The sequence below is a fragment of the Anolis carolinensis genome, chromosome 3, assembly GCF_035594765.1.
Source record: "Anolis carolinensis isolate JA03-04 chromosome 3, rAnoCar3.1.pri, whole genome shotgun sequence".
NCBI lineage: Eukaryota > Metazoa > Chordata > Lepidosauria > Squamata > Dactyloidae > Anolis > Anolis carolinensis.
Genome location: NC_085843.1, coordinates 116,543,828 through 116,569,531, shown reverse-complemented (window position 1 = coordinate 116,569,531; position 25,704 = coordinate 116,543,828). Strand labels below are relative to the sequence as shown.

Genomic DNA, 25,704 nt, shown 5'->3' with positions numbered 1-25,704 from the left:
CAGCAAATCCTTTTTTTGTAATGCGTACCTTCAAAATAGAGGGGTGCATTACATTCAGTGGAGCTTTTTACAGTAGCTGGAAGTGTATCCGCTTTCTGACAAATTGGAAATGACAATGAAGGAGAAAGGGAATTTTGGTTATTTCAAGAACTGAATTTTTACTTCAACAACCACCGAAAAACCAATAAAGTCTGGCTTTATACCATCATAATTCACCAGTGAGATGCCAGTCGTTATGTTTTTGAAATTGAAAATATTGGAGTTTTTACTTATAATCAAGCTTTATATTAGATAGCAGAATTGTGGCGTGTTGCAAACTACAAATAAACATTTTTTTCCCAGGAGACTTTTCAGACAAATATATTTAGATATACTGTAGTCATTCTACAGACAAATAAAATTTCTTGAGAGTCACAGTGCAGAATGTTTTTCCCCATAACATCACTTGTCTTCCACAGTCTGTAGAACTGAGTTAGGAAATGAATGAAAGTACAGTTCTTCACTTCTTCCTCCAGCTCTTGTCAGGAAAGACACTAGGGGATGATTTTCAACACATTTCCTTTTGTAACCCACACTATGGTCCTCTCCCTACTGCTTGGAACACGAAATACAGTTAATTTGACAAAAGCTGGAATGAAACATTTTGTTGTTGTTGTATCAAAGATGCACAAAGAATTCTGGCTGTTTTTCTGGAACAAGTTGGTGCAGAGATCCTGTGAAAAATTAATGGAGTTGGTTGGTGTCTAGGCAGAATCTAGATGCAAAGCTGGGGAAAGCAATCCATGCCATAATGAGCTACTTGTCATAAATATTACACTGTGCTTGAGATATGTGACCTAAATTTCCTTGGCATCTGGCCATGTGTTTGGTAAATCAAGATAAATCTTGCTTTCAGTATCTGCTCTAAAAGGCATCCACTTGGTCATGGCAGCACATTGGGGCTAAATCTCCTGTCTGTTTTTCACCGTCCCTGCTGCCACTGAATTTGCTTCCATGCAGCTACATTTTGGCATGGCAGCAACAACCTATACTTTATTTGAAAGCAGTGTGCATGGCAAACACATGTCTTTTTTCAAAGAAGAGGCCCACTCAAAAGAAATCCCAGTTTGGTGGAATACAGTGAGCCATTGTGGCCTCAGCTTATCCCCAGAATCTGTCATCTCCTGGGTCACATAGATACTGTGTTTCACTACAAAATAATTAACCTATTAGACAGCCCACCAAAAAAACTAAAATCTCAATGTTTTGGTTTTTAGCCTGTTCTTGGTATTATTTGGGGGCACTGATTCAGAAAATTACATTGGATAGACCACACCAACTGTAGTTTCTTAGATAAGGTTATTGTGGTTTTTGATGGGTGAGCAGATGAAGACTGGTACATAGCATATGTTCTGTATCTCAAAAACTAGAGCTGATAGGGGAAAACTGGTGCCATTTTTTGAATCAGCAGGTCAACTATACTTCAAAACAGGGCTAACATTTGAGGCTCCAAAATGGGTGTTGACCAGTGTTATCGATATAGTACAGTACGTCTAATTGCCGATAATGTCAATAATATTTATTTTTATTTTTTCTTTCATAGGTCTATGGGCCTGGCACACAAACTAGAGCATTCCAATATGTCAGGTACATTCTTTTTGTGCAATATAGAACAAAACAATAGAATAAATGTGAAATGTTGAGATGGCTGGAAAGGTTTGCTTTTAACATAAGCCGCTCAGTGACATTGGTACTTTATATACTCATGTATAAACCTATAAATTTTAGTCCAAACATTGACCCCAAAAAACTTGGACCAACTTATCCATGAGTCAGAACTACTGTACCTTAATTATTATTTTAAAAGGAACTACTATTTGGAAAATGGCAAAAACCTAGAATAAGCACTACCCTCTCTGCACTGCAGAACTACATCTAGCCTTTCTGAATGCCTGGGTGGAAAAATGGTGGCAGTGGTGGCCAGGGACAGCTGGCACTTTTCCCTTTCTGCAGAACGACTCTCGACTTTTGATATGACCCTTGAATGTTGATCATATCAAAATCCATAACACAATGTAACATGATTTTTGTTCCTGGGTTATAAATATCATTTCGTAATTGCCATTTCATATAATAATAATAATAATAATAATAATAATTAAAACTTTATTTATATACCGCCCTATCTCCCCAAGGGCACATTCCAATCAAAATAACAACATACATTACATAGTCAGCGAGAGACAATATTAAAACAGATACAACTATACAATTAAAATAGACAATAAATAACAATTACAAACCAGCCATAATTGAGAGGACAGGGATCATTAGCCAAGTATCCTAACAATCCGGTTAGGGATGGATGAATCTTACATAACATGGTTCAAGGCCATAGGTCGGAGGTACATAAAATGATGATTAATATTGACTTTCAGTATTTCAAGATTTGGACCTTCAGTATTTCTTCCTTGCACCTTTAGGAGATCTGAGAAAGGGAAATAACATTACTCAAGGGGATCTATAGTGAGGTCTCTGTTGGAGCTACTATCGCGTCTTAGAGAGGGCCTGCTGTGCAGCTGTTCTCCAATGGCTAGCAGCCAAATAAAGTGTGTCCCTCCTACTCAAAAGTTTGTTCCAGTGAGGCTTTCAAGGCTGACTCATGCAAAAATTGTGTTTGTGTGAGGAGTTATGTTTGCATAAGCATTTAGATTCATGATTGTGTTTCCCACAAAAGGGAATAAGATATGTGTGGAGTTCTTTATTCTGTCACATAGTCTTTGCACTCTAGTTAAATCAGCACGGCTCCAGCATGTTGTTAGAAACAAATCTCTGAATTTTGCTGAGCAGTTTGTTAAGGATTCTCTAGGTTCTACCTTCTGGCCTGCATTCCACTTCTCCTGCCTTAAGATTTGAGCTTTTAAAAAACTGGTTTTGGTATTGGAATGTGCACAGTTTTGCTGCTGTTTCTCTCCATTGCTCCCTACTTTGCTTTTATTTTTATAGAGACTGATGAATGGCAGTGTTTTCTTTCATTTGATTAAAACAGTATGTAAATAATTTTAAAAAGCCAACTTTGATTTAATGTCATGATTATGAATCCTTTGTGTCATTGACCTGCATATTTGATAGGCAGATCTGTCAGGTCTATTTCACAACTCTTCTTTTCAGAGAATCATAGAGTTGGAAAGAGACCACACTGGGCCATCTAGTCCAACCCCCTGCCATGCAGGAGTACACAGTTAAAGCAGAGTAAAAGGAATTTTTTTCTACTTCTAGCATTCTGTTCCTTCCTCTTAGATGTTTTTGCTCAGCATTTAAAGGAATTGTCTCAAGAGTCTAAAGTCAGGAAAAGTAGCTGTTGAGGGAAATAGTAAACGGGTGTTTTGAATGCTATCTGAGCTCCTTGTCCTGAAAACAAGCCCTTCAGATAAACATTTTGGACTGGCTGAATTTGGGAAGCTGCTCCATAAAGAGACAGACCATTGCTCTATTGAGCACCATATTGTCATTCTGACAGTGGAAGGGAACCTCAAGTGAGCCAGGGCTGTATAGTGGATTGATCACTGGATTATGACTGGAGATCAAGGGATATATTCCCTGCTTGGCCATGGAAGCCTACTGGGGGACAAAGTGCATTAAAGCACTGAGCTGCAGACTGAAAGGTTCCAGGTTTAAGCCGCGGGAGCGGCCGCTGTTAGCTCCAGCTCCTGCCAACCTAGCAGTTCGAAAACATGCTAATGTGAGTAGATCAATAGGTACCGCTCCGGCGGGAAGGTAACAGTGCTCCATGCAGTCATGCTGTCCACATGACCTAGGAGGTGTCTACGGACAACGCTGGCTCTTCAGCTTAGAAATGGAGATGAGCACCACACCCCAGAGTCAGACATGACTGGACTTAATGTCAGGAGAAAACCTTTACCTACTAGCATATAGTCTTTTTTAAAGATAGTTTATTTATCCAGTGGCTTATACCACTGCTACAAAATAAAGGTGAAAGAGTAGCAATCTCCTATTGTATTTATACAGTGTAGAAAATAAATGCTATAGGGTTACCTGAAATTCTAAAACGCAACATAACATTTTTGGAAGCCACTTTTCTAGAGTTAAAAATGATGGGAACCCGCAGTCTCCTGTTGTTCTTAATACATTGCTGCCATCTTGTGTTTACAGGATGAATAGGCAATTTGTCTTTGTCAAATCTGTGATTTTAGTGGAAAGAATTTAGTTTAACTGATAATGCAGGGAATTAACAATTGACACAGTGATCTTTATATTGATATTGTCGTTTTGCTATTGTTCTCAAAAGTGCCTCCCCATCTGATCATTCTAAGTATTGTGCAGAAATGGAAGCCATAGTTTGATTTGGAATTTGCAAGTGGAGGGTGTGATTTTCCTATCTTTTCAAGGGTGTTTTTTTAAACCAAGCTGCAATATAGGTATGATACACCTTCCATCCCATAACCATATCAAGTACACATGCCCTGCTGACTACCCACATTTGGTGTGCAGAAATTATTCAAGTGTCAATGTGCTTTCTTCTCTTTCTTAAGAGTAGTCTATACTTAATTTTTCATCTAGATCAGTGAATGCCAAATATTTTTCTGAGTTTAGATACTAATAGAATGTGTGTGTTCCCACCATGGCTACAAACCCAACTCTTTTTCTGATTGAATCTGCTCTTAAATCATGATGCCAGGATTAAGTGGCGTTAGGGAACCTACCTACACCATTTTCATTCTGATGAGACATACTCTGTCTAATAGAGTAGTTGGCACCGAGAAAAGTCTGTGTAAAAACAGTTAATGCAGAGCTGTGTTAGTCTAATCAGTCATATGCTCTGCCATCTTCTAAAAATAGAGCAATAGTTTGCTTAACTTTTAAGGTTTGGATACAGAAACCGCTGTACAGAACTATACTTGCATTCTAGCATTTTAGAGGGACAGATAGCAGACTTATGAATGAACTTCCCCTATTAGAACGGTGTTGTCTCTTTTGCAGTGACCTTGTGAATGGGCTGGTGGCTTTAATGAACAGCAATGTTAGCAGTCCTGTTAATTTGGTAAGCACATAGTTTTCTTCTGGTTTTCTCCTTGATGCAGGCTGTGTACAGGTACCAGGTGAAATAGCAGATAGACAAATTAACACCCCAAATCAGTTGAAATCAATACTGGGCTGAGAGTGAGGGTTGATAATGTGTAGTTCTGAGAACTGTATCAATGACTGTCTTTTCTGATTTATTCTCTATTTCTCATGGGCATTATAGGAGAAGGAAATATACATTGTAAATTTTCCCGTGTCCTTCCTCTACATATAATACCAAGTTCTGTTTGTGCTTGAAGCCCTTGCAGGGAAAATGTAATAACTGATTTTGTAACAGCAGTGCACAGTGTTCCCATCAAAAGAGACCTCAGCTTCAATTATTCAGCTATCAAAATGTCAAAAGTACTTTTAAGTTATTGACTCTTGTGTTTATACAAATTACTTGAAGGTTCCTAACTGTAGTTCTTGATATAATGTTTATTAGCAGAAGTTTTGTTCTAGGAGCGATTATTTTGTAGCAATAGATGCTTTAACTTGTATGCCTGAGTTTGCAAGTTACTCTGTTTTAAGTTTTCCAAATTTCTGTTGCATATTTTTACATGGTGCCAGTAGAAGGAATGAGAAGGAAGGAAACCCACCATTCATTTTTATCACAGAAATTTGAATCCAAATTTCTTTTATTATCTCAATGATGAAGCCTACTACAGCATGAGCTTTTAAAAACATCATTTTCCTATTATTTGTTTGCTTCTTAGGGGAACCCGGAAGAGCATTCTATTCTAGAATTCGCCCAGTTAATTAAAAAACTTGTTGGTGAGTATGATATATATTAACTTTTTGAGCAAAATGTTACATTTGATGTATTTGAATAATATATTCAATAGACTGAAATAGTTGCCAACGGTGGCTTCAAGCTAATGATTAGAGAAAACTGGATGTACTGTTTGTACTACAATAAAAATAAACATAAGAGTAAAGTTCTGCTGTGTGTGAGAGAAGCATGCATGCCCAGAGAATAGTGTGGATATATTTAATGGGCTGTATTAAATCTATATCAGATATGTGTGGTGATCAGAGGTTCCAGAAAAGTTGAACATCACTTATCCAGATATCCCAAGTACTCCAAAAACCAAATTGTTCACACAAGTAGCTGAAATAATGACGCCTTTGCTTTCTGGTGGTTCACTGAACACAAACTTTGTTCCATGCCCAAAATTATATAAAATGTTGTGTATATAATTGCTTTTACATATATAATGTTGCAGAGATGTCAGACAGGGGGGACTCTTTTTAAATCTCACCGCTGCCACCAATTTGAGGAGATGTGGAGGAGGAAGTTTTTTTAATAATTAATTATACTTATATATTATATATTATATATTTTATATCCGCTGCCACCAGTTATTAAAGATGTTTTATTTAAAAGCTGCCACCAGAGGTAAAGATGTTTATAATGTGGCCAGCAGATGTAAAGTTGTTTATAATGAGGCCAGCAGATGTTAAGGGGATTATCAACTCTTGCCACCACTATTGGAAGATATAGCCATTAGCTACTTAGAGAGGAGACTTTTAAAATTTTATTTTTCTTTCTTGTTTGCTTTTTGATGGTAATATGTATGTCAGAGACTGAGATGTTAAAAAGAACAATAACCCATTTATTCAGGCACAAGCTTAATGGTTACAATAACTTCTCTTTAGAGGCACTTGGATTAACAGTTGCAAAGCTATATTGAGGTGTTTCAAACTTCTTAAAATGCCACTTCGTTCCCTACTGCTTTAAACTGCAGTCACCCTGTGAATTACAATCACAGACTGTTTGTTCCTTATCTGGAAACAGACTACCTTAAAATAAGCCACCAAACTTATTTTAAACTGACTCAAATAAGCACTTGAGTCTCCCTGATCCTCCAACTGACAATCAGTCTTAACTGTACCTCAGCAGGGCACAGACTAACTTAAAATAAGTCACCAAACTTATTTTAAACTGACTCGAAATCAAACATTTCAGCCTCCCTGATCCCTTCAACTGAGGATCAGTCTTAACTGTACCTCCTCAGGGCACAGACTAACAGCTGCTTTTTCAAACCTGCACTTCTGACAGTTGGCTCCGCCCCCTTCTCCATGGCAACCAACTCTTGAGTGCAGAGTAACTGAAATATTAACCCTTTTAAAACATAATTAAACATGACATCTGTAAACTAAAAAAAACCACACTTCATTACACCTCCCAACCCATAAAGATTATTTTTGACTTTTCTACAACCCAGAATAGTCAAAAAATAATTATGAAACATAAATTAGTTTCATGTTTAAACTTGGGCTCTATTATGTATATGTGTGCAAATACAGGTGTTCCAAAATAATTTTTTAAAAAGCTTCAAAATACTTTTGGCCCCAAGCATGTCCAATAAGAGAAACCCAATCTGTATTATATCTGGAAAGGTTGTGAAACCTTTGGTAAGTGCCTTACTTTGAAATATATTTGAGTTTTAAGTGAAATTATCTGTTTAGATCTGTTAAGGCTGTAACAAATATAAGCACCTGCACACAATCAACAACTTGTAGAAGTTTGTAACAAGTCGGTTTGTTTTGTAATGGTTTCTTTGATTTACAGGCAGTGGAAGTGAGATCCAGTTTCTGTCAGAAGCTCAAGATGACCCTCAGAAAAGGAAGCCTGACATCAAGAAAGCCAAGTTACTACTTGGATGGGAACCTGTGGTATGTACTACTGACGTAACAGTGCTGTATCTAAATATTTTCAAAATGTAACGTTGTTAGCAACTCAGTTCTGTGCAGGGCGAATCTAAAGAAATTATATCTGTGTTTGTGCTCCTTCCTTTTTCATAGTAGTGGGAAGAGTTTTTTGAATCAATATTGTTGCTGCCAACAGAAAATAGCAGTATTTCTGTTATTCATTGTTAATACAATGAATATGCCTCGTCAGACTCAATATACATCAGCAGGGACTCATTAAGAACTCAAGCAATTTCACAAAAGAACTGAAGGAAAGAGGTGCACCTTTGTTTTTATGTTTCTTCTTACTCAAACATGTTTATTATTGATTAGGCCATTACTGAGAGCCGGTAAGGCTTCAACCTTTTGAAATTGCTAGGGCTCTCCTTGAGACCTCAATATCTTTTTTTTTTTTCTAATAGTAGCTTAGTTGAAAAAAATAAAATGTTTTTAGTCCATAGGCTGTTTGTTCCTTTAGTCCAGTGGCCAAACATTCCCATTTTATTCCCCTTCCTCCTGGGTGACCAAACACTCACACCCAAACACCAGGTGTCCCAAATCTACTCAGAGTCTGAGCTCCACACAGCTAGAGCTCGTGGATCTGGAGTACCTAGCAATTCGTCGGAGTCCCAATCATCCTGCCCACACTTAGCCCCATGAACACTTAAAGAACCATCCTCCCTTCTCCAAGCATCCCAATTGGGATCAGCTCCTGCAGAAACCCCAGGTTCAGAAGTATCCATAGACCCCAAATCCCAGACATCTCCAGTGGCTGTGCCCATTCAGTGCCCGCTTCCCCAGCCACCACCTGTTCCTCAGCATCCATCTCCCCATCTGAATCTTCCTCAGAAGATCCCCCATATAGCTCTCTAAGTTGCTTCCTGCGCAACTCCTCCAGTGAACCCTCATCACGAGGGTTTTTTCTTCCTCTTCGAATTCCATCCCCATCAACCATAATCCCCGAAGGCGCAGTCACAACAGATGGATTTGGTCCCTTTTGGAAGCAAACATCACAAACACGTTCTTACAAATCATATGAGACAGATTGGGACACTAATTCCAATTTTAAAAGCCCAGAAGCACAATGCACCATGCAACAGCATTATTTGCACTTTGGAGAGGAATGAATGTGAGACTGTTTCTCTTGCCAGGTGACACCTCTTCCTCAGATAAACATACTGTTTCAGCTTTTACTCATTGCAGCCCATTCTAAAACTGCTCTTATATCTTCCTCTAAAGTTTCCCTTCCGCCCAAACTCCCTTCCATTTCTTTACACATACTCCAGATTGCACTCCATCTTTGTAAGGCTAATAGCACTTTCTGGGAAGCCTCAGAAATGCTAATTACATGATGCCTCCTAGAGCATTGAGGTTTATTGGCAAGAAGTACTCCAGAGCTGTATATTTGACCACGTTTGCACTATAGCTCTGGGTAATCTAGGAGGGAAATGTCATTAGCATTTCTGGGAAACTTCCCAGAGAGCAGCAATATGTTTACAAAAGCCCCAAGTGCAATGCATAGGCCTTTAAAAAATTGTGGGGGGGGGGGGGGGGGGAGAGAGAGAGAGAGAGAGAGAGAGACAGAGAAGACTGGCTGGCTCCAATCCCCACTGGACTGAATTCAAGGTTTCTGCTCCCTGCGTGGGAGTGGGGCTGGCAGGAGTGATGCTGCAGTAAAGGCATGAGAAATGCCTGCTTTTTAAAAAGATCTTCCAAGCCACCTTGAAAACTATCTTTGGGGCAGGGAACAGAGAAAGTGAGGCATAAATAAAGGAGTAAAATAGTGTTGCTTATACAATGAGAACAGTGAGTAGAGTAGCAAGTTTTTTTTTAAAAAAAATGGATAAAATCAGGTCTAGATTTTCAAGGGCAAAATTAAAATAAAAAATGAAAACATTGTTTGATTTTGGTAGAAGTGTGGAAACCGTCATTTCGTTATACGAGGGCTATCCAGAAAGTAGATTATGTTTTGGAATTAAAAATGAACAAAGTATAGGAGAAAACATTTACCATATGCAGTTGAAAGCCACATCCAAAAACCATATCTCAACATAGTCGGCATTCAAATCTAGGCAGTTACCATAGCGATAAATGAGGTGGGAAACTTCTCCCGCACAAAATTTTCCCGCTTGAGTCCTCAACCCCTTCCCACAGCTGTGCAGCATCACCAAAACGCTGCGTTGCCACTTGGTTGAGAATGCTACCATTAGCCCAGAAAAGCCACGCCACTTACCAAAAACAGCTTGATTATTGGAGGGCAGAGCTGAGATGAGAAGAGGGGCGAAGCCCAGAAGAGGCCGAGGCCCTGAACACTCAGATACCGATCCCCAGGTGGGGCCCCTTCCTCCAGGGCCTGCCACTCACCTTTCCAGTCCAGGGGAGAAGAAGGTCCATTTGCCCCAACCGTGCACGATCCCTCCCTCCCCTCTGTCCTGCATGCCTCCTCCACGCCACCTGTTCTTTGTCTCGGATGGACCCAGCCGCCCGGCCCCCTTCCTCCCACTGCTGCATGTGGCTCCTGTGACAAAGAACAGGTGGCATGGAGGAGGCACACAGGACGGAGGGGCTGGAGGGATCGCCCCAACCAAATGGACCTTCTTCTCCCTTGGTCTCCCTTCTTCTCATCTCAGCCCTGCCCCCCAATAATCAAGCTCTTTTTGGGAAGTGGCGTGGCTTTTCTGGGCCAATGGTAGCGTCCTCAACCAAGCGGCAACGCAGCATTTTGGCAACACTGCACAGCTGCGGGAAGGGGTTGAGGACTCAAGCGGGAAAGTTTTGTAGGGGAGAAGTCTCCCACCTCATTTATCGCTATGATAACTACCTAGATTTGAAGAGCGACTGTGTTAAGATGTGGTATTTGGATGTGGCTTTCAACTGCATATGGTAAATGTTTTCTCCTTAGTTCATTTTTAATTCCAAAACGTAATCTACTTTCTGGATAGCCCTCATATTTTCTATATTACACAAGATCATATTTTTTTCAAAAGTGAAGTTCCACGCTCTGGGAAAATTGATGTTCCTAAAGCTTATTAAGTTTAAAAACAAAAGGGGCATAATCAAAGACAAATGTAATGTTTGCCACTTTGGACCTTTTCCCTATTGTAACTGTACATTTCTGCTAGGACAATACACAGCACCATCTGATTTTCACAGAATCACCTCTGAGTGGAGGGGAAAGGGTATTCGTCTCAATATTTTGAAAACAATGGACTATAACCTGTTCCGTGATTGTAGTTATCCATTTTTTTCACAATTGTTATATCACCAAAACCATTTTTATACCTCAGACTTTTTGAAAAGTAATAATGAAGCTCATTTGGATTTATTGTCTCTCGTTGAAAACAGGTTCCTTTGGAAGAAGGCTTAAATAAAGCAATCCATTACTTTCGGAAAGAACTTGAATATCAAGCAAATAATCAATATATTCCCAAACCAAAACCCGCCAGGATAAAAAAAGGAAGAACCAGACATAACTAAAAACATTTGGACAGGAAACAACTTTCCTTACCTTGCATTTGAGAAGATCTAATTTTGCCTTTTTTTTTGAAAAAGACTTCAGAAACAGGTATCATGAAGAAGCGAAAACTGGAATTTCACTCTGAAGCTTGCTTTAAAGAAGTGGATGTGCCTAAATATGAAAACTGCAACCTTTGCCTTGCACTTTTTAAATCTGTCTTTTTATGTAAAATAGGAGCATCTTTTTTAGTATCTTCAAGTTTTATATCTTGCTGTGAGATCATTTTGTTGTGACTGTCCTTGACAGTTTTATTTACTGGTTTCTTTGTGAAGCTGCAGATAAGATGGGAAATGCCAATTTATTTATAAAAGTGGGTACTATAAGTGAGAGATACTATGCATAAAGGTAAAAAAAATTGCAGTATTGTCAAAGTGACAAACACTGGCATTTAGTATTATAGGATTATAAAAACTCTGTATGAGAGCTTTATGTATTCTTTTGAAATCTGTTTGTTTTTCAGATGTTTAGTTCTAGTTGCACACTTGAATTTGAAAATATTTCCACTGACTATCATGGATAAATGCTATTTTAAATCACTACTGTGTTGTGCATACTCTGGGGCAAAATTCTGTATTATTGGTTACCAGTGGTTGAATATGCTATTTTAATAAAATATTGAAACTTACAGATTTCAGTAAGTAAAAATTCTATGATATTTGTGGTGGAGCATGCCTTTGACCTATTGATGTAAAGGTCTATAAAACATTGATATATTTATATAAAAGTCTTTGAAAAAGAATGTCAGACTTTTGGCATTTGCTCTCTCAACCAATATTGAGTGAGGTTTTAATATGTGCCACTGAAACCAATACTCTTAAAGGTACTCCCTTGGATTTTTATGAATCTGTTAGTCATATACTGAAGCTGAATATAATACCTTCCTGCTTACATTTTCCTTACTGCTAAAACTGTATTGCTCTTTGCAGTAGTAATTGACACTTTTCTATCATTCACTCCTAATGACTTAATTTAATTACACTGGTGCAAAACTACAAAAACAGTGTCTCCCTGATGTATTTATATTAGTGAGAAATGTTCTGGTCATACTAAATAAACTTGTCACCAGCTTTATATTTTTATAGTAAAGAAGTCTGAATGGAATTGCTGCAGTCGTGAGGCTGTTTGTCAAAGCGCTCTCTTCTTGTCTTTTCCGATGCAGAAGACTTACAATATGCTGCATAAGAATGTGCTATGTGTTTAACCTGCAGAAGAGTTATGGCAGCTGTCCAGGTAGTTTTGTATGCCTTTATCAATAACATTTAAAGTAAATCATGCAGAGACAACTGCATTATAGACACTATCCACACAGCGCTCGCTCTCTCTCTCTCTCTTTCTCTCTCTCTCTCTGCAGTATCGGAAAGAACTGTTGCCACTAGGATATCAGTGCTGCAAATTGGCTTATAGGGTGGTTGCCCCTGAAAAGCATTTTGTATGTCTGCCAAACTGTACTATTGGTTCTGATATTCTGTAAGGGTTATGCTTAAATGAACTGAGATCTCCATGCCACTTTACAGTTAGTAAGCACTTACTTAATATATTACACTGGTCAACACACATGTTGGTGCCACAAATATTAGACCTGTTTCTGGATATATTTGACCCGCTGATTCCAAAAATAGCCCCTTGCCATCTACCAGTCACCCATAGAAAATCATGATAATCATATCTAAGAACCTAGAGCTGATGTGGTCTATACAATGCAATTTTTTGAATCAGCGCCCCAAACATCTCTAGGAACAAGCTTAAAAATCAAGATACCAAAAAAAATTTGTTGTGCTGTGTTATTAGGCTATCACGTGTTTTTGTTTTGCAAGCAAGAGACTGTCATAGCATGAGGCTATTGCAGAGCTGTTTGACTGTATAAAGACACATTTAGAATTGTCTCTCATCCAAAATAATATTACATTCAGCTCCCACCCCAGTAATTTGGTGAAATAGTTGATCAGAAAGCTTTTATTCTAACACTTGTACATTCCATGCTACTCATTGGATATAAAAACTTTTCATAACATAACAAAGAGCAGAGTAAAGGTGTCTAGGTGTTATCTTCCTCTTCACCTCATACAAAGTAGAAAAGATTAATAATCGTCATAGTTGACACTTGCTCCATGCCTGAAGCTGTGGGGATTTCGAGGACCGATAGGTGCATCTTCATCATAGTGATGGTGGTAATATCCACCATAATATTCATGGCCACTGCGACCTAGGTTAGACCAATATGAGACGTCGTCTTCAAATTTCTGTATGTGAAGGACAGAAAGTAGAAGCTGTTGACGTAAAAGCTGAAGCCCTTTAAAATTGCTTAAAGGTAATTTTTAAACTTCAAAAACAAACACATTTGAGAATTCTTCACTCTTCTATGAACCTAAATCAAATTTAATGTGTGCAGCATTTCAAAAGAAAGTATGGGATAATATTATTTGTCTGGCAATAAACAAAGTAAACTTAGATTTTGACCAGTGGAATAGAGCAGACAGAACCTGAGGAAAACAGCAGGGTAAATATAATCATTTTGATTCAGCAAATATTCCAGAGGTGCAAAGTTCCACAAAGCAGAAAGATAGCCCATCTCCATCACAGTGATGGAGAAGCATCCAGCCTAGCCCAAAAGTTCGATTTATTTTTGTTTTGAGGGTTTGCTTCCCATTACTTTTAACACTTTTCAGTTTAAGACTGAATTTAAGATTCAACCTCTTTTTGTATTTTTGTGTATCTTTGTACTGCTCCTCTGATGGTAAGTATTTTTTGAAAACTATTGCCCTGTGCCTAAGTTTATAGTCACCATGTACACCCTTGAAAGGGAGTGAAAGGATAGGTTTGAAGTGGCTTAACTATCATGAATCTGACTTCAACAAACCCGGCAGAACCACCTTATGTATTGTAGGAGTACTAGAGAAACAGGGTTCTTGATTGTGGGGATACAGGCTTCCCTTTAGTCAGTTATTCTTAACACACATAAAGTGAAGATAGAGGAGTGGGAGTACAGCACTTGCAAGTATAACAACTGTTCAGTTGAATGCTTCTTCATCAAGGATTGGGAATGTCTCTAACCATTACACTATGTAACAACATTTTTCTGTTCCTGGTTTCAAAGTGTTATTTCCTGTGTAATTGCGGAGTACTTACTTTGAAAGTAGTTGTTATACTCCAGAAACTTCGTTTTTGTGACTGCCACAAAGTAGGTTGAATTGGTTGAAACTCTATGAGATATTCATTGAAAAACTATAGCAAAATATACTGCAGGGTATCCCCCAAAAACAAAGTTTTTGCTGTTTAATAAACTTTGTCCATGTTTTTATGGTAGAACCAATTAGGAAATGACATTTATAAGCCAGGAACAAAAATCATGTTATATTATTATTTGTTGTGTTATTTAAAAGAGGCTTGTAGTTTTTCATACCTCTGTACAGATGAAGCAATCTCCTGGAATAAGCCAAAGGCAATAATTTCAAGGTTTAGAATAACCCCATGAATTCCATTGGCTTTTACAAGCACAAAATGTTCAGAAGTAGTTCTGCCAGTTTCTTCCTCTGAAATGTAGCCTACAGCCTCAAATATTCATTAGCAGTCTCCCAATCCAGGTACTAACCAAGGCTGACCCTGGTCAATGTCCGAGATTAGACAGGATTTAGAGCATTTACAGCTTGTTTAAAACCATGTTGAATTAATTCAGTGCTCAAATTGAGCACTTGCTCATTCCTTTTGAGAGTGTTTCTGTCTACACTTCACGAGTTTTGCGGGAAAATAAAATTTAATGCTAATCTGATTTATTTTTAGTGTTAAATTTAAACAGGTCATATCAGCCTTCCAAAGGGATTTCTCTAATGTTTCTCATCAATGGACTAACTTTTAAAACATTGGGCAGACTTTACTACTTACAGCTTCATCAAAGCCCAAGTAGAGGAACTGTTGGTACCACTGCTGAACGTCAGCCTGACTTCTGTCCCACAGCTGGCGCTTCTGGCGTTTTAGGCTTCTTAAAAACTCCTTGGCCTTATCTTCTTTGACAGAAACCTGTGCCTTAACTGCAGCAGGGGCTGGAATGAGGTGTCAAAATAAACCAAACAAATGCTTTCATATTTTCTTTTCCAATTTATGTTAAATTGTTACTTTAAATTTACAGGTCAAAGGCTTTGATGGAGTTACCAATGTACATGGCTAAATCTAGACCGGCGTTCCGATTCAATCACCATTTTGTTTTTATCTGGGACATCATTTCCATTTCATCATAGTCCATGACATTTCATATGTGGGATCCAAATGGAAAAAAAACAAATGTTTCTGCTGCTGCAAATTCTATCCACCTCTATTTCCCTACAGACCTTGACTTTTTTTTTACCTGTGCACACAAGTTGTTTTTAAGATAATATGTTCCCAATCAATGGGGAAAAGGGCAGATAGTCCAACGGGACAGAAACAAAGTGTTTTTCTACACAGCCTGGCTGTGGAATGTCCTCCCTTTAGAGTCTTGATTGGCCCCAAGTTTGGCTTCATTTCAATGCCAAGTAAAAAATAAAGCTTTTGTTAAACCCCTTGGTTAGATAATGTTTTTATCTATTTTCTAAAGAGCTAAATTGATACATAAAGTAATACATTTTAGGCTATATTTTATGGTGCCTTACATTTTAAATTATTACAATATTTTAAATTGTATTTCATTTAGTTTTATTGTAAGTCGCTTTGAATCTTTTGTAGAGAGACAAAGTGGAGTACAGTAGAGTCTCACTTATCCAACGTTCTGGATTATCCAACGCATTTTTGTAGTCAATGTTTTCAAAACATCGTGATATTTTGGTGCTAAATTCGTAAATACAGTAATTACTACATAGCATTACTGCGTATTGAACTACTTTTTCTGTTAAATTTGTTGTGTAATATGATGTTTTGGTGCTTAATTTGTAAAATCATAACCTAATTTGATGTTTAATAGGCTTCTCCTTAATCCCTCCTTATTATCCAACGTATTCACTTATCCAACGTTCTGCCGGCCCGTTTATGTTGGATAAGTGAGACTCTACTGTATAAATAAACGTCATAATATTTTATCAAAGGAGGGAAGCAGCCAGGCTTTAAAGCTGCAAGGCCATTCAGTGCTAATTAAGGTGGCCAACTGCAACATTGACACTTGCCTCAAACAGACAAGAGTACTTTCTCCCACCCTGGGCGTTCAACAGATATATAAACCCCACTCGCCTAGTTTCCTACAGGCTGCAAACTTCTGAGAATACCTGCCATATATGTGGGCAAAACGTCAGGAGAGAATGCTTCTGGAACATGGCCATACAGCCCAGAAAACTCACAGGAACCCATAATAATAATAGTTTGAATTCAGTTTATTCTACTCTCTTATATAAGATGAGATGTAACTATTTTAACCACTAGACTGGAGAAAAGTGACATGGTTCTTTACTAACATGTCAAAAGACTAGAACTAAAACTAGAAAGTGGGGGGTAAAGTCTGGAATTCCCTTTTACCCAGAGAAGTCAGAATGGCCCTCTCCCTGCTCTCAGTCCGGTGGAAGGCAAAAACATATTTATTCAGGTAGGATTTTAAAGAAAGTTTTCAAGAGCCAGGGGGTGCTGTGGAGCTATGTGAATAGGTTTTAATGGGTTCTAATGGTTTATTTTTAATAATCTCGATGTTTAGAATCATAGAATCATGTTTAATTCTATTATAATTTTTGTATGTTATCTAGATTTTAAATTGTATATTGTATTGCTTTTACTATTAGTAATTTTGGGTTTCTTTTTTAGAGAGATAGATCAAGGTAAAGATTTCCCCTTGACATTAAGTCAAGTCGTGTCCGACTCAGAGTTGGTGCTCATCTCCATTTCTGAGCCAAAGAGCTGGCATTGTCCATAGACACTTCCAAGGTCATGTGGCCAGCATGACTGCATGGAGCGCTGTTACCTTCCCACCAGAGCAGTATCTATTGATCTATTCACATTTGCATGTTTTTAAACTGCTAGGTTTGCAGAAGCTGGGGCTAACAGCAGGAGCTCACCCTCTTCCCGGATTCGAACCGATGACTTTTCGGTCAGCAAGTTCAGCTCAGCGGTTTAACCTGCTGTGCCACTGGGGGCTCTGGTATAATGAGATACATATAATGATGATGATGATGATGATGATATAACTATTATTATTATTATTATTATTATTATTGGGGTATTATGTGGTTTCTGGGCTGTATGGCTGTGTTCTAAAAGCATTTTCTCCTGATATTTCACCTGCATCTGTGGCTGGCATCTTCAGCCAGGAGAAAATAGTGTTAGAACGCAGCCATACAGCCCGGAAACCACACAATACCTCAGTGATTCCGGCTATGAAAGCCTTTGACAATAGAACAACAACAGTAATAGTGATGATGAAATAATCAGGGCTATGCTGCAGGGCAGTGTGCCAGCATAGCAAAAAATTAATGAGAAATCTAGAAAGCATGGAAAGGAAATAGAGGCATGTGGCAAAATAGTCTAGTGACCTGACTAAATCTCTCTCACAGAAATATATATCCTAGAAAACAAACTAAAGATAAGCATAGAATGTGCATCCCATTGCACACCATGTGATCAAAGCAGTAAAATCCAACCTCCATCTCTGTTTATTTGTGTTTGGTGTAAGAGGAGGGAGATGCGAGGCACAAAATTAAGTCTAGAACAAAAGAGCATGGGGGGAGGGGGAATTACTATTAAAATACATATATTTGTCAGCTACAGGAAATGAACATTGAAATACAAGCAATGGGTTGGGGAGGCCATTCACTAATTATACTTGTTAATAGATAACACCCACCACTACACACACACATCCCATAATGCAACATACAAGTAGCAGAATCGTATCCAACATGGGTGATCCCACAACTGTGCAACAAGTGAACATTCATTGATTATGTGAAAAAAATTGCATGAAAATTGGAAGTATCCAGGGGCACTAGAGAAGAACGTGTGTTTTCAACAGACCCGTGAAGAAGATGCCTCACATTTATTGAATCTGGCTTCACTTCCAGGTACTGATCGGAAACAATTTTAGAGCAAAGGTGGGCAAAATATGGCCAATGGATTAGAAAATGCTGTACAAAAAGGAAGAGGCAAGTGGAATATATTAAAAGTGTTCTTTTGAAAGCCTTTCTCTGCACATTTGCCCTTCTTAATACTACTTTGCAGGACAGAAGCAGCTGACTAAGCTTCAGGAGACATTATATGTATAGTTCTTGCGTTGCTTAGGTGCTACTATAATGGCCGAGCAACATCTATTAATGATGTCACAGCTAAGATGAAGCAGGCTTACCTTCTGGTCTTTGAAGCATCAGTTTCAGTTTATTTCCTCTGGAAACTCCTAAAGGAATCAAAAATGAAGTAAACGAAATACATCCATTAAGATTCAAAAAGTTCAACTTTTTTTGATGCTGCTACAAATCTGGTTAGATTTATTTGACGAAGATGAGCCTGCAATAAAAGCAAGATACTCCTGTATATAAATAGAACTCTATGTTAAGTTTCGGAAATAATACAGCCCTCTTCTTTTGGTTTGCCAATTAAAAAGCCAACCACAAAATACGGGCATTTCATCTGTCGATCTAGTCAAACAAATGAAACCAGTGTACAGTTTCCAATAATTAAGTTTTGTCCTTAAAGCATCATTTTGTCCTTAAAGCATCCTAACAGATCTAAGGAATGGTGCATACATGGGTTTTCTAGGTCCCTGTTACTTTTAAAGACTGAACTATATCAACAGTTGCTCACGCTTAGAGTCTTTCAACAATCAGCTGCCCTCTAATCTTAGAGTCAGAAAGTATCAGAAGGGACATCTAGTCCAACTTCCCATTATGCAGGGATATACAACTAAAGCACTCCTGGAAGACACCACCCCTCATTAACAAACTCCAGCAACCTCTCTGGCAGTCTCTTCCATTGTTGAAAAGTTCTTACAGTCAAGAAGTTCTTAATGTTCAGGTGGCGCCTCTTGTAGTTTGAATTCATTCATAGAATCATTGAGTTGGAAGGGACCTGTTGGACCATCCAGTCCAACCCCCTGCCAAGAAGCAGGAAAATAGCATTCAAAGCATCCCCAACAGATGGCCATCCAGCCTCTGCTTAAAAGCCTCCAAAGAAGGAGCCTCCACCACAATCCAGGGCAGAGAGTTCCACTGCTGAACAGGTCTCACAGTTAGGAAGTTCTTCCGAATGTTCAGGTGGAATCTCCTTTCCTGTAATGTAAAGCCATTGTTCTGCGTCCTAGTCTCCAGGGCAGCAGAAAACAAGCTTGCTCCCTCCTCCCTATGACTTCCCCTCACATATATCTACATGGCCATCATGTCTCAATTCCTAAGTGCCACATAGAAGCCAAGGTGGCACAATTCTGCTGACCTGAAGGTTGGGTTGCTGACCTGAAGCTTGCCATTTTGAATCCGTGAGATGGGGTGAGCTCCCGTCTGTCAGCTCTAGCTTGCAGGGACATGACAGAAGCCTCCCAGCATCCCCTGGGCAACATCTCTGTAGATGAATTCTTTCACACCAGAAGTGACTTACAGTATGTTCTCAAGTCCCTTTGACACGATAAAAAGAGTGCCTCATGCTTGGTAACTTTCAGTTGCATTGCGATCATTACAATTAAGAAGATTTATAGAGTTCCAGCCATCAAACGAAATGGGAAATTATTATCAATGGGAGTTCCCATTTAATATCATGATATAGAAAAAGGGAGAGTTTGGACCTCAAACAATGGAGCTTTAAGTGCCATATTTCTTGAAGCTTTGGACTTACCCTTTCCTAAAGAGTTTGAATGCTCTGTATTTGATGGTGATGGGAGACCACCAAAGAGCTTACTCTCCAGATTACGATGGGAGTTAGTGCCTATAAAAAGAGTGAGAGAGAGAACATAAACATGGCAAAAACAGCAACTGAATTTATAAAGCTACAGCACCAATCTCACCTTGACTGTCAGTAATCTCATCACCAGCTCTCACACACAGATGTCATGTTAATTCACAAATCCTCTTTCGAAATTACCCACAGGTGGCATTTAACCCCTTTGTAAGTTAACTAAAAGTGATTCTCAAAAAAGGTTTTCAATAAAAGATTTGAGAAGCAAATTTTAAAGCATTTGGCATACATTTAGTTTATTTTATTGCCAATAAGGCTTAACCCACTGTTACGAGCCTTGAGATGCTAGAGGAACTGTCAATATTGAATTGCGTTATAAAGAAGCATGATGTCAACCATCTGTGTAAAAAAAATGAAGACATAACTGTGTTAGTCTGGAAAATTAGTATGCAAAGGAAACTTGTATCAATAAAGACAGAGAACAAAATAGGTAGCATTCGTTTTCATAGACTGCATCTACTTCCCAAGGTGCATCTGTATATAGTTTGTTTACGTCTGTTATAGGTTTGTTCTGTATTGAATGACACCACATCATGTTATTAAATATGTGAACAACAGTAAAAGTCATTAGATTTTTTTAAAGACCCTGCTAAATGCCAAGATGACTAGCATATTTTAGCTTTTGCCAGTTCATAAAATGAGGCAAAGGATTAATGTTCAAAACAGAAGAAAGAAACCATTACTTGCAAAGCAAGTAATATATTCTGGACTCAACCTCCCCCTAAGCAGTGGTTCTCAACTTGGGATCCCCAGATGTTTTTGACTTTCAACTACCAGAAATCCTAACAGCTAGTAAACTGGCTGGGATTTCTGGGAATTGTAGGTCAAAAACATCTGAGGACCCCAGGTTGAGAACCACTGCCCTAAAGTTTCAGACACAGAAATAATTTATTTTCAGAACATGCAGTTCAATAGCATTTGCAGGATTGTACTGTATAATGCTCACCTCTCCCCTAAATCTAATAACAAATTCAAACTACAGTAAACCTATCAAGTCAGGTCTTGAAAAGTAAGGGTCTGTCTATCCCCCAAAATAATCTAGCACAATTCATATTATTCAAAACGAGCTGAGCTGCCCAGGATTCACCTCATTAGCACCACACCTACATGTACTATAGCACACTAAAATTGTGTTGCTGAAAGAGTTGCTTGCTTGGGCATTATAATGAGGTGCCCAGCCATGCATTCAATGGTGAGGAAGTAGACTAATGGACCCTCTTGTTGGCTGTATGGCCATGTTCTAGAAGCATTCTCTCCTGACATTTTATCCACATCTATGGCAGGCATCCTCAGAAGTTGTGAGGTCTGTTGGAAACTAGGCAAGTGGGGTTTATATATTTGTGGAATGTCCAGGATGGGAGAAAAAACTCTTGTCTGTTTGAGGCAAGTGTGAAAGTTGCAATTGGCCACTTTGATTAGCATTGAAAAGCCCTGCAGCTTCAAAGCCTGGCTCTTCGTGCCTGAATAAGAAACAATCAGGGCGAGCTAACACCTCCCAACAAAGGATTCCCCCAGGCAGGAAGCAGATGCGATTGGTGGGAACGAGAGACAGGGCCTTCCTGGTGGTGGTCCTTTGGCTGTGAAACTCCATTCCCAGTGCCAGGAGGGAGGCCTCCTCTCTCCTGGCATTCAGAAAACAGCTTAAAACTTGACTGTGCAAGCAGGCATTTGATGAATGATAGCAATACATAAGCAGCTACAGGAAATCACGGGATTGATGCAATGTTTAAATGCCTTAATGTTTAATGTTTTATGGTATGTTTGATGGTTTATACAGTTTTAATGAGCTAATTTATGGTGATATGTGTTAGGGAAAACTACCCTAAAATATAGCAGAGCGTCCAAAAATCAAACAGGACACAAAGGTTCAGCATTCAGCTCATTAGCCAGCAGAATGTGAGGTGCTGTGTGATGTGGCCATAACTGGAAGACCATCATCCTCGGCCTACGAGGGATTGCCTAAGTAAGTAAGTAAGTGATGTGGCTGTAAAGAATCCAGAGCTTAGGCACTGGCAGGCAAAGATGCAGAGTCCAATCTTTAAAAATCACAAAAGGTTTATTTAAAATAATAAAGAGTAACTGCATTTCTTAATAATCAAGAACTGAATCTGAGCTACTCTAACACCCATCTCTTCTAAGAGGGGAAAATCACCCATGCACTACATCTCTCTGTCACACAGGCAGAGAGAGAGATCTCAAAGCACACAGCTCATACTCTCCATACTGAGATGTAAGAAAACTAAAGTCAAAGTTAAAAAAAGCTTGCTGTAGAAAGTTTTCATTCTACACAAGCAATCAAAATGAGAGCAGAAACAGAGAGGAGAGAAGAAATAGATACATTCCCAACTGTTATACAGGAGACACGGGGGAAGGGAAATCCTTATCCCGGTGGTTCTCAACCTGTGGATCCCCAGATCCCAGCCAGTCTACCAGCTGCTATGATTTCTGGAAGTTGTAGGCCAAAACACCTGGGGACCCACAGGTTGAGAACCACTGCCTTAGCCTATACCAGTGGTTCGCAACCTAGGGGTTGGGACCCCTGGGGGGATTATGAGGGGGTTGCCAAAGACCATCAGAAAACACATATTTCTGATGGCAGAGAAGGCTGAAGATCTCTCTGCCTATGCCAAGTTTGGTCCAGATCCATTGTTTGAATCCACAGTACTCTCTGGATATAGGTGAACTACAACTCCAAAACTCAAGGTCAATGCCCACCAAACCCTTTTCTGTTGGTCATGGGAGTTTTATGTGCCACATTTCGTTCAATTCCATCATTGGTGGAGTTCAGAATGCTGAGCAACTATGACTCCCAAATGACAAAATCAATCACATCTCAACCCCACCAGTATTCAAATTTGGGTATATCAGATATTTGTGCCAAATTTGGTCCAGTGAATGAAAATACATCCTGCACATCAGATATTTACATTGCGATTCATGACAGAAGCAACATTACAATTGTGAAGTAGCAACAAAAATTATTTTATGGTTGGGGGTCACCACCACATAAGGAACACCCAGCACCATCCAAGGGAGCCAAAGAAGCCCTTAAGATCATGACGGGAGTTGGGGGCGCAGCACGGCTAGTAGGGTGTATCTAGATGCTGTTTTATGTTTTAATACCTTAATGTTAATGGTTTTAAATTGTATTTGTATGTTGATTGTTTCTATTGATTTTATATTATGTTTTATTTGCTTTGTATAATGAGGCATTGAATTTTTGCCTAAATGTATGTTGTAAGCCGCTCTGAGTCCCCTGCAGGGTGAGAAAAGCGGGATAGAAATCAAGTTAATAATAATAATAATAATAATAATAATAATAATAATAATAGTAATAATAATCTGCAAAAGGCCACCCTGCTGGGATCTGCGCGCATCATCCGAAAATACATCACACAGTCCTAGACACTTGGGAAGTGTTCGACTTGTGATTTTGTGATATGAAATCCAGCACATCTATCTTGTTTGCTGTGTCATAATAAAATAATAATAATAACAACAACAACAACAACAACAACTGTATTAAGGGGTCGCGGTATTAGGAAGGTTGAGAACCACTGACCTATACTAAGCTAACTACACTGTTCCTCATTGAGGACTTGAGCAGTGTGGGGTTGGATCCCAACAATAGGTGGTTGCTTTTAGGCTTGTAATGGTTCTTTTATGTGGTTGTGAGAAACTGTATCTTTGCCATTTACTATGCTGTGAACCGCTTTGAGTCCCCCTAGGGGTGAGAGATATACAGTAGAGTCTCGCTTATCCAACAGCCGGTAGAACATTGGAAAAGTGAATATGTTGGATAATGAGGGATTAAAGAAAAGCCTATTAAACATCAAATTACATTATGCTTTTACAAATTAAGCACCAAAACATCATGTTTTACAACAAATTTGACAGAAAAAGTAGTTCAATACACATCAATGTTATACAGAAATTACTGTATTTACGAATTTAGCACCAAAAATCACAATGTATTGAAAAGATTGACTACAAAAACATTGACTACAAAAAGGCAGACTGTGTTGGATAATCCAGAAAGTTGGATAAGCGAATGTTGGATAAGTGAGACTCTACTGTACATGAAATAAAATAAACAGATGTGCAGGACCAGTTGGATGTTGTTATATGCATATACAGTAGAGTCTCACTTATCCAACATAAATGGGCCGGCAGAACATTGGATAAGCGAATATGTTGGATAATAAGAAGAGATTAAGAAAAAGCCTATTAAACATCAAAATAGGTTATGATTTTAAAAATTAAGCACCAAAACATCATGTTATACAACAAATTTGAGAGAAAAAGTAGCTCATTGCACATTAATGCTATGTAGTAATTACTGTATTTACGAATTTAGCACCAAAATATCACAATGCATTGAAAACATTGACTACAAAAATGTGCTGGATAATCCAGAACGTTGGATAAGCAAATGTTGGATAAGTGAAACTCTACTGTAGTTCAGTACACAGCAATGTTACACAGTAATTACTGTATTTACGAATTTAGCACCAAAACTTCACAATGTATTGAAAAGATTGACTACAAAAACATTGACTACTAAAAGGCAGACTGCGTTGCATAATCCAGAACATTGGATAAGCGAATGTTGGATAAGTGAGACTCTGGATAAGTGAGACTCTGGATAAGTGAGACTCTACTGTACATTAAATAAAATAAGCAGATACGCAGGACCAGTTGGATGTTGTTATATGCATATATAACCACTAAAAGGAAACTTGGAAATCTTCCTTCCCTCCTTCCTTTCTCTGTCACTTTCTCTCTCCCTCTTTCTTCCTTTCTATCTGTCTTTTTATTTTACCATAGTGTAGTTTTCTATTTTTTTTCCCCTTTCACAAACCTCTGAATTTTAATGAATTGAAACTTTTTCCAATACCAGCGATTCCACAAAGGACTGGAGGTAGTGCCTGCCCGACTCCGCTCATCCCCTCCGCCCCCGGGCGCCCTTCTCCTTTCCAAGCCTCTCCATCAACTTTTCCCTCCCTCTAGGTCCTGCTTGGAGGCAGGAGGCTCTCCGGAGTAAGGGGTCTCCCTTCTCCTCTCCCCTGGGTGCCCGTCTCCCGACTCACCTGGCCCGCAGGACAGGAGCAGGAGCAGCCCCACCGCGGCCAGGCAGCGCAGCGGAGCCCGCATCGTGGAGGGAAGGAAGGAAGGAAGGAAGGAAGGAAGGAAGGAAGGAGGCGCCTCTCCGCCCGACCCTGCGCCCAAGTGCCTCGCTGCGCTCCTTCTCCTCCTCTTTCTCCTTTTCCCACCTACGAGAATAACGAGAGGCGCCTCAGAGAGGGAAAGGGGAAGAAGGGGGAGAAAGAGGAGGGTCTGGGCAAGGCGGAGGAAGGGGCCGCCAAGAAAGGCCTGAGGCTGAGCCACCTTGGCAGGGAGTCCACCGCCCTTTTCCTCCCTCCTTTCTCCATCTCCATCCCAGGAGGAGGTGGGGATGATTATGGGGAAACTCTTGGAAGGAAGAACAATCCTCAGCGAGCGACCACATCTGTGTGGCTAACCTAACTTTTGGTAGTTGGAACTTGAAG

The 25,704-nt window shown here is 39.2% G+C and overlaps 2 protein-coding genes across 2 annotated transcripts in view; one reads left to right on the top strand and one right to left on the bottom strand.

Annotated features, from left to right (window-relative positions):
- The window catches only part of uxs1 (UDP-glucuronate decarboxylase 1), a 54,899-nt gene extending 42,556 nt beyond the window's left edge, over positions 1-12,343 (top strand). Inside the window, exons 11-15 of the mRNA XM_062975407.1 lie at positions 1,583-1,626; positions 4,981-5,041; positions 5,778-5,835; positions 7,637-7,740; positions 11,101-12,343. Of these exons, the coding sequence (XP_062831477.1) occupies positions 1,583-1,626; positions 4,981-5,041; positions 5,778-5,835; positions 7,637-7,740; positions 11,101-11,232 (399 nt within the window). The 3' untranslated portion in view covers positions 11,233-12,343. The remainder of the gene's footprint in view (positions 1-1,582; positions 1,627-4,980; positions 5,042-5,777; positions 5,836-7,636; positions 7,741-11,100) is intronic.
- Positions 12,344-13,210: 867 nt separating this feature from the next.
- ecrg4 (ECRG4 augurin precursor) lies at positions 13,211-25,451 on the bottom strand. Its single transcript, XM_003218767.4, has 5 exons — positions 25,246-25,451; positions 20,036-20,125; positions 18,561-18,608; positions 15,152-15,309; positions 13,211-13,512 (listed from the first exon to the last, which is right to left on the bottom strand). The coding sequence occupies exons 1-5, from the start codon at positions 25,307-25,309 to the stop codon at positions 13,351-13,353; spliced, it is 522 nt and encodes a 173-aa protein (XP_003218815.1). The 5' UTR covers positions 25,310-25,451; the 3' UTR covers positions 13,211-13,350.
- Between the last annotated feature and the right edge of the window lie 253 nt (positions 25,452-25,704).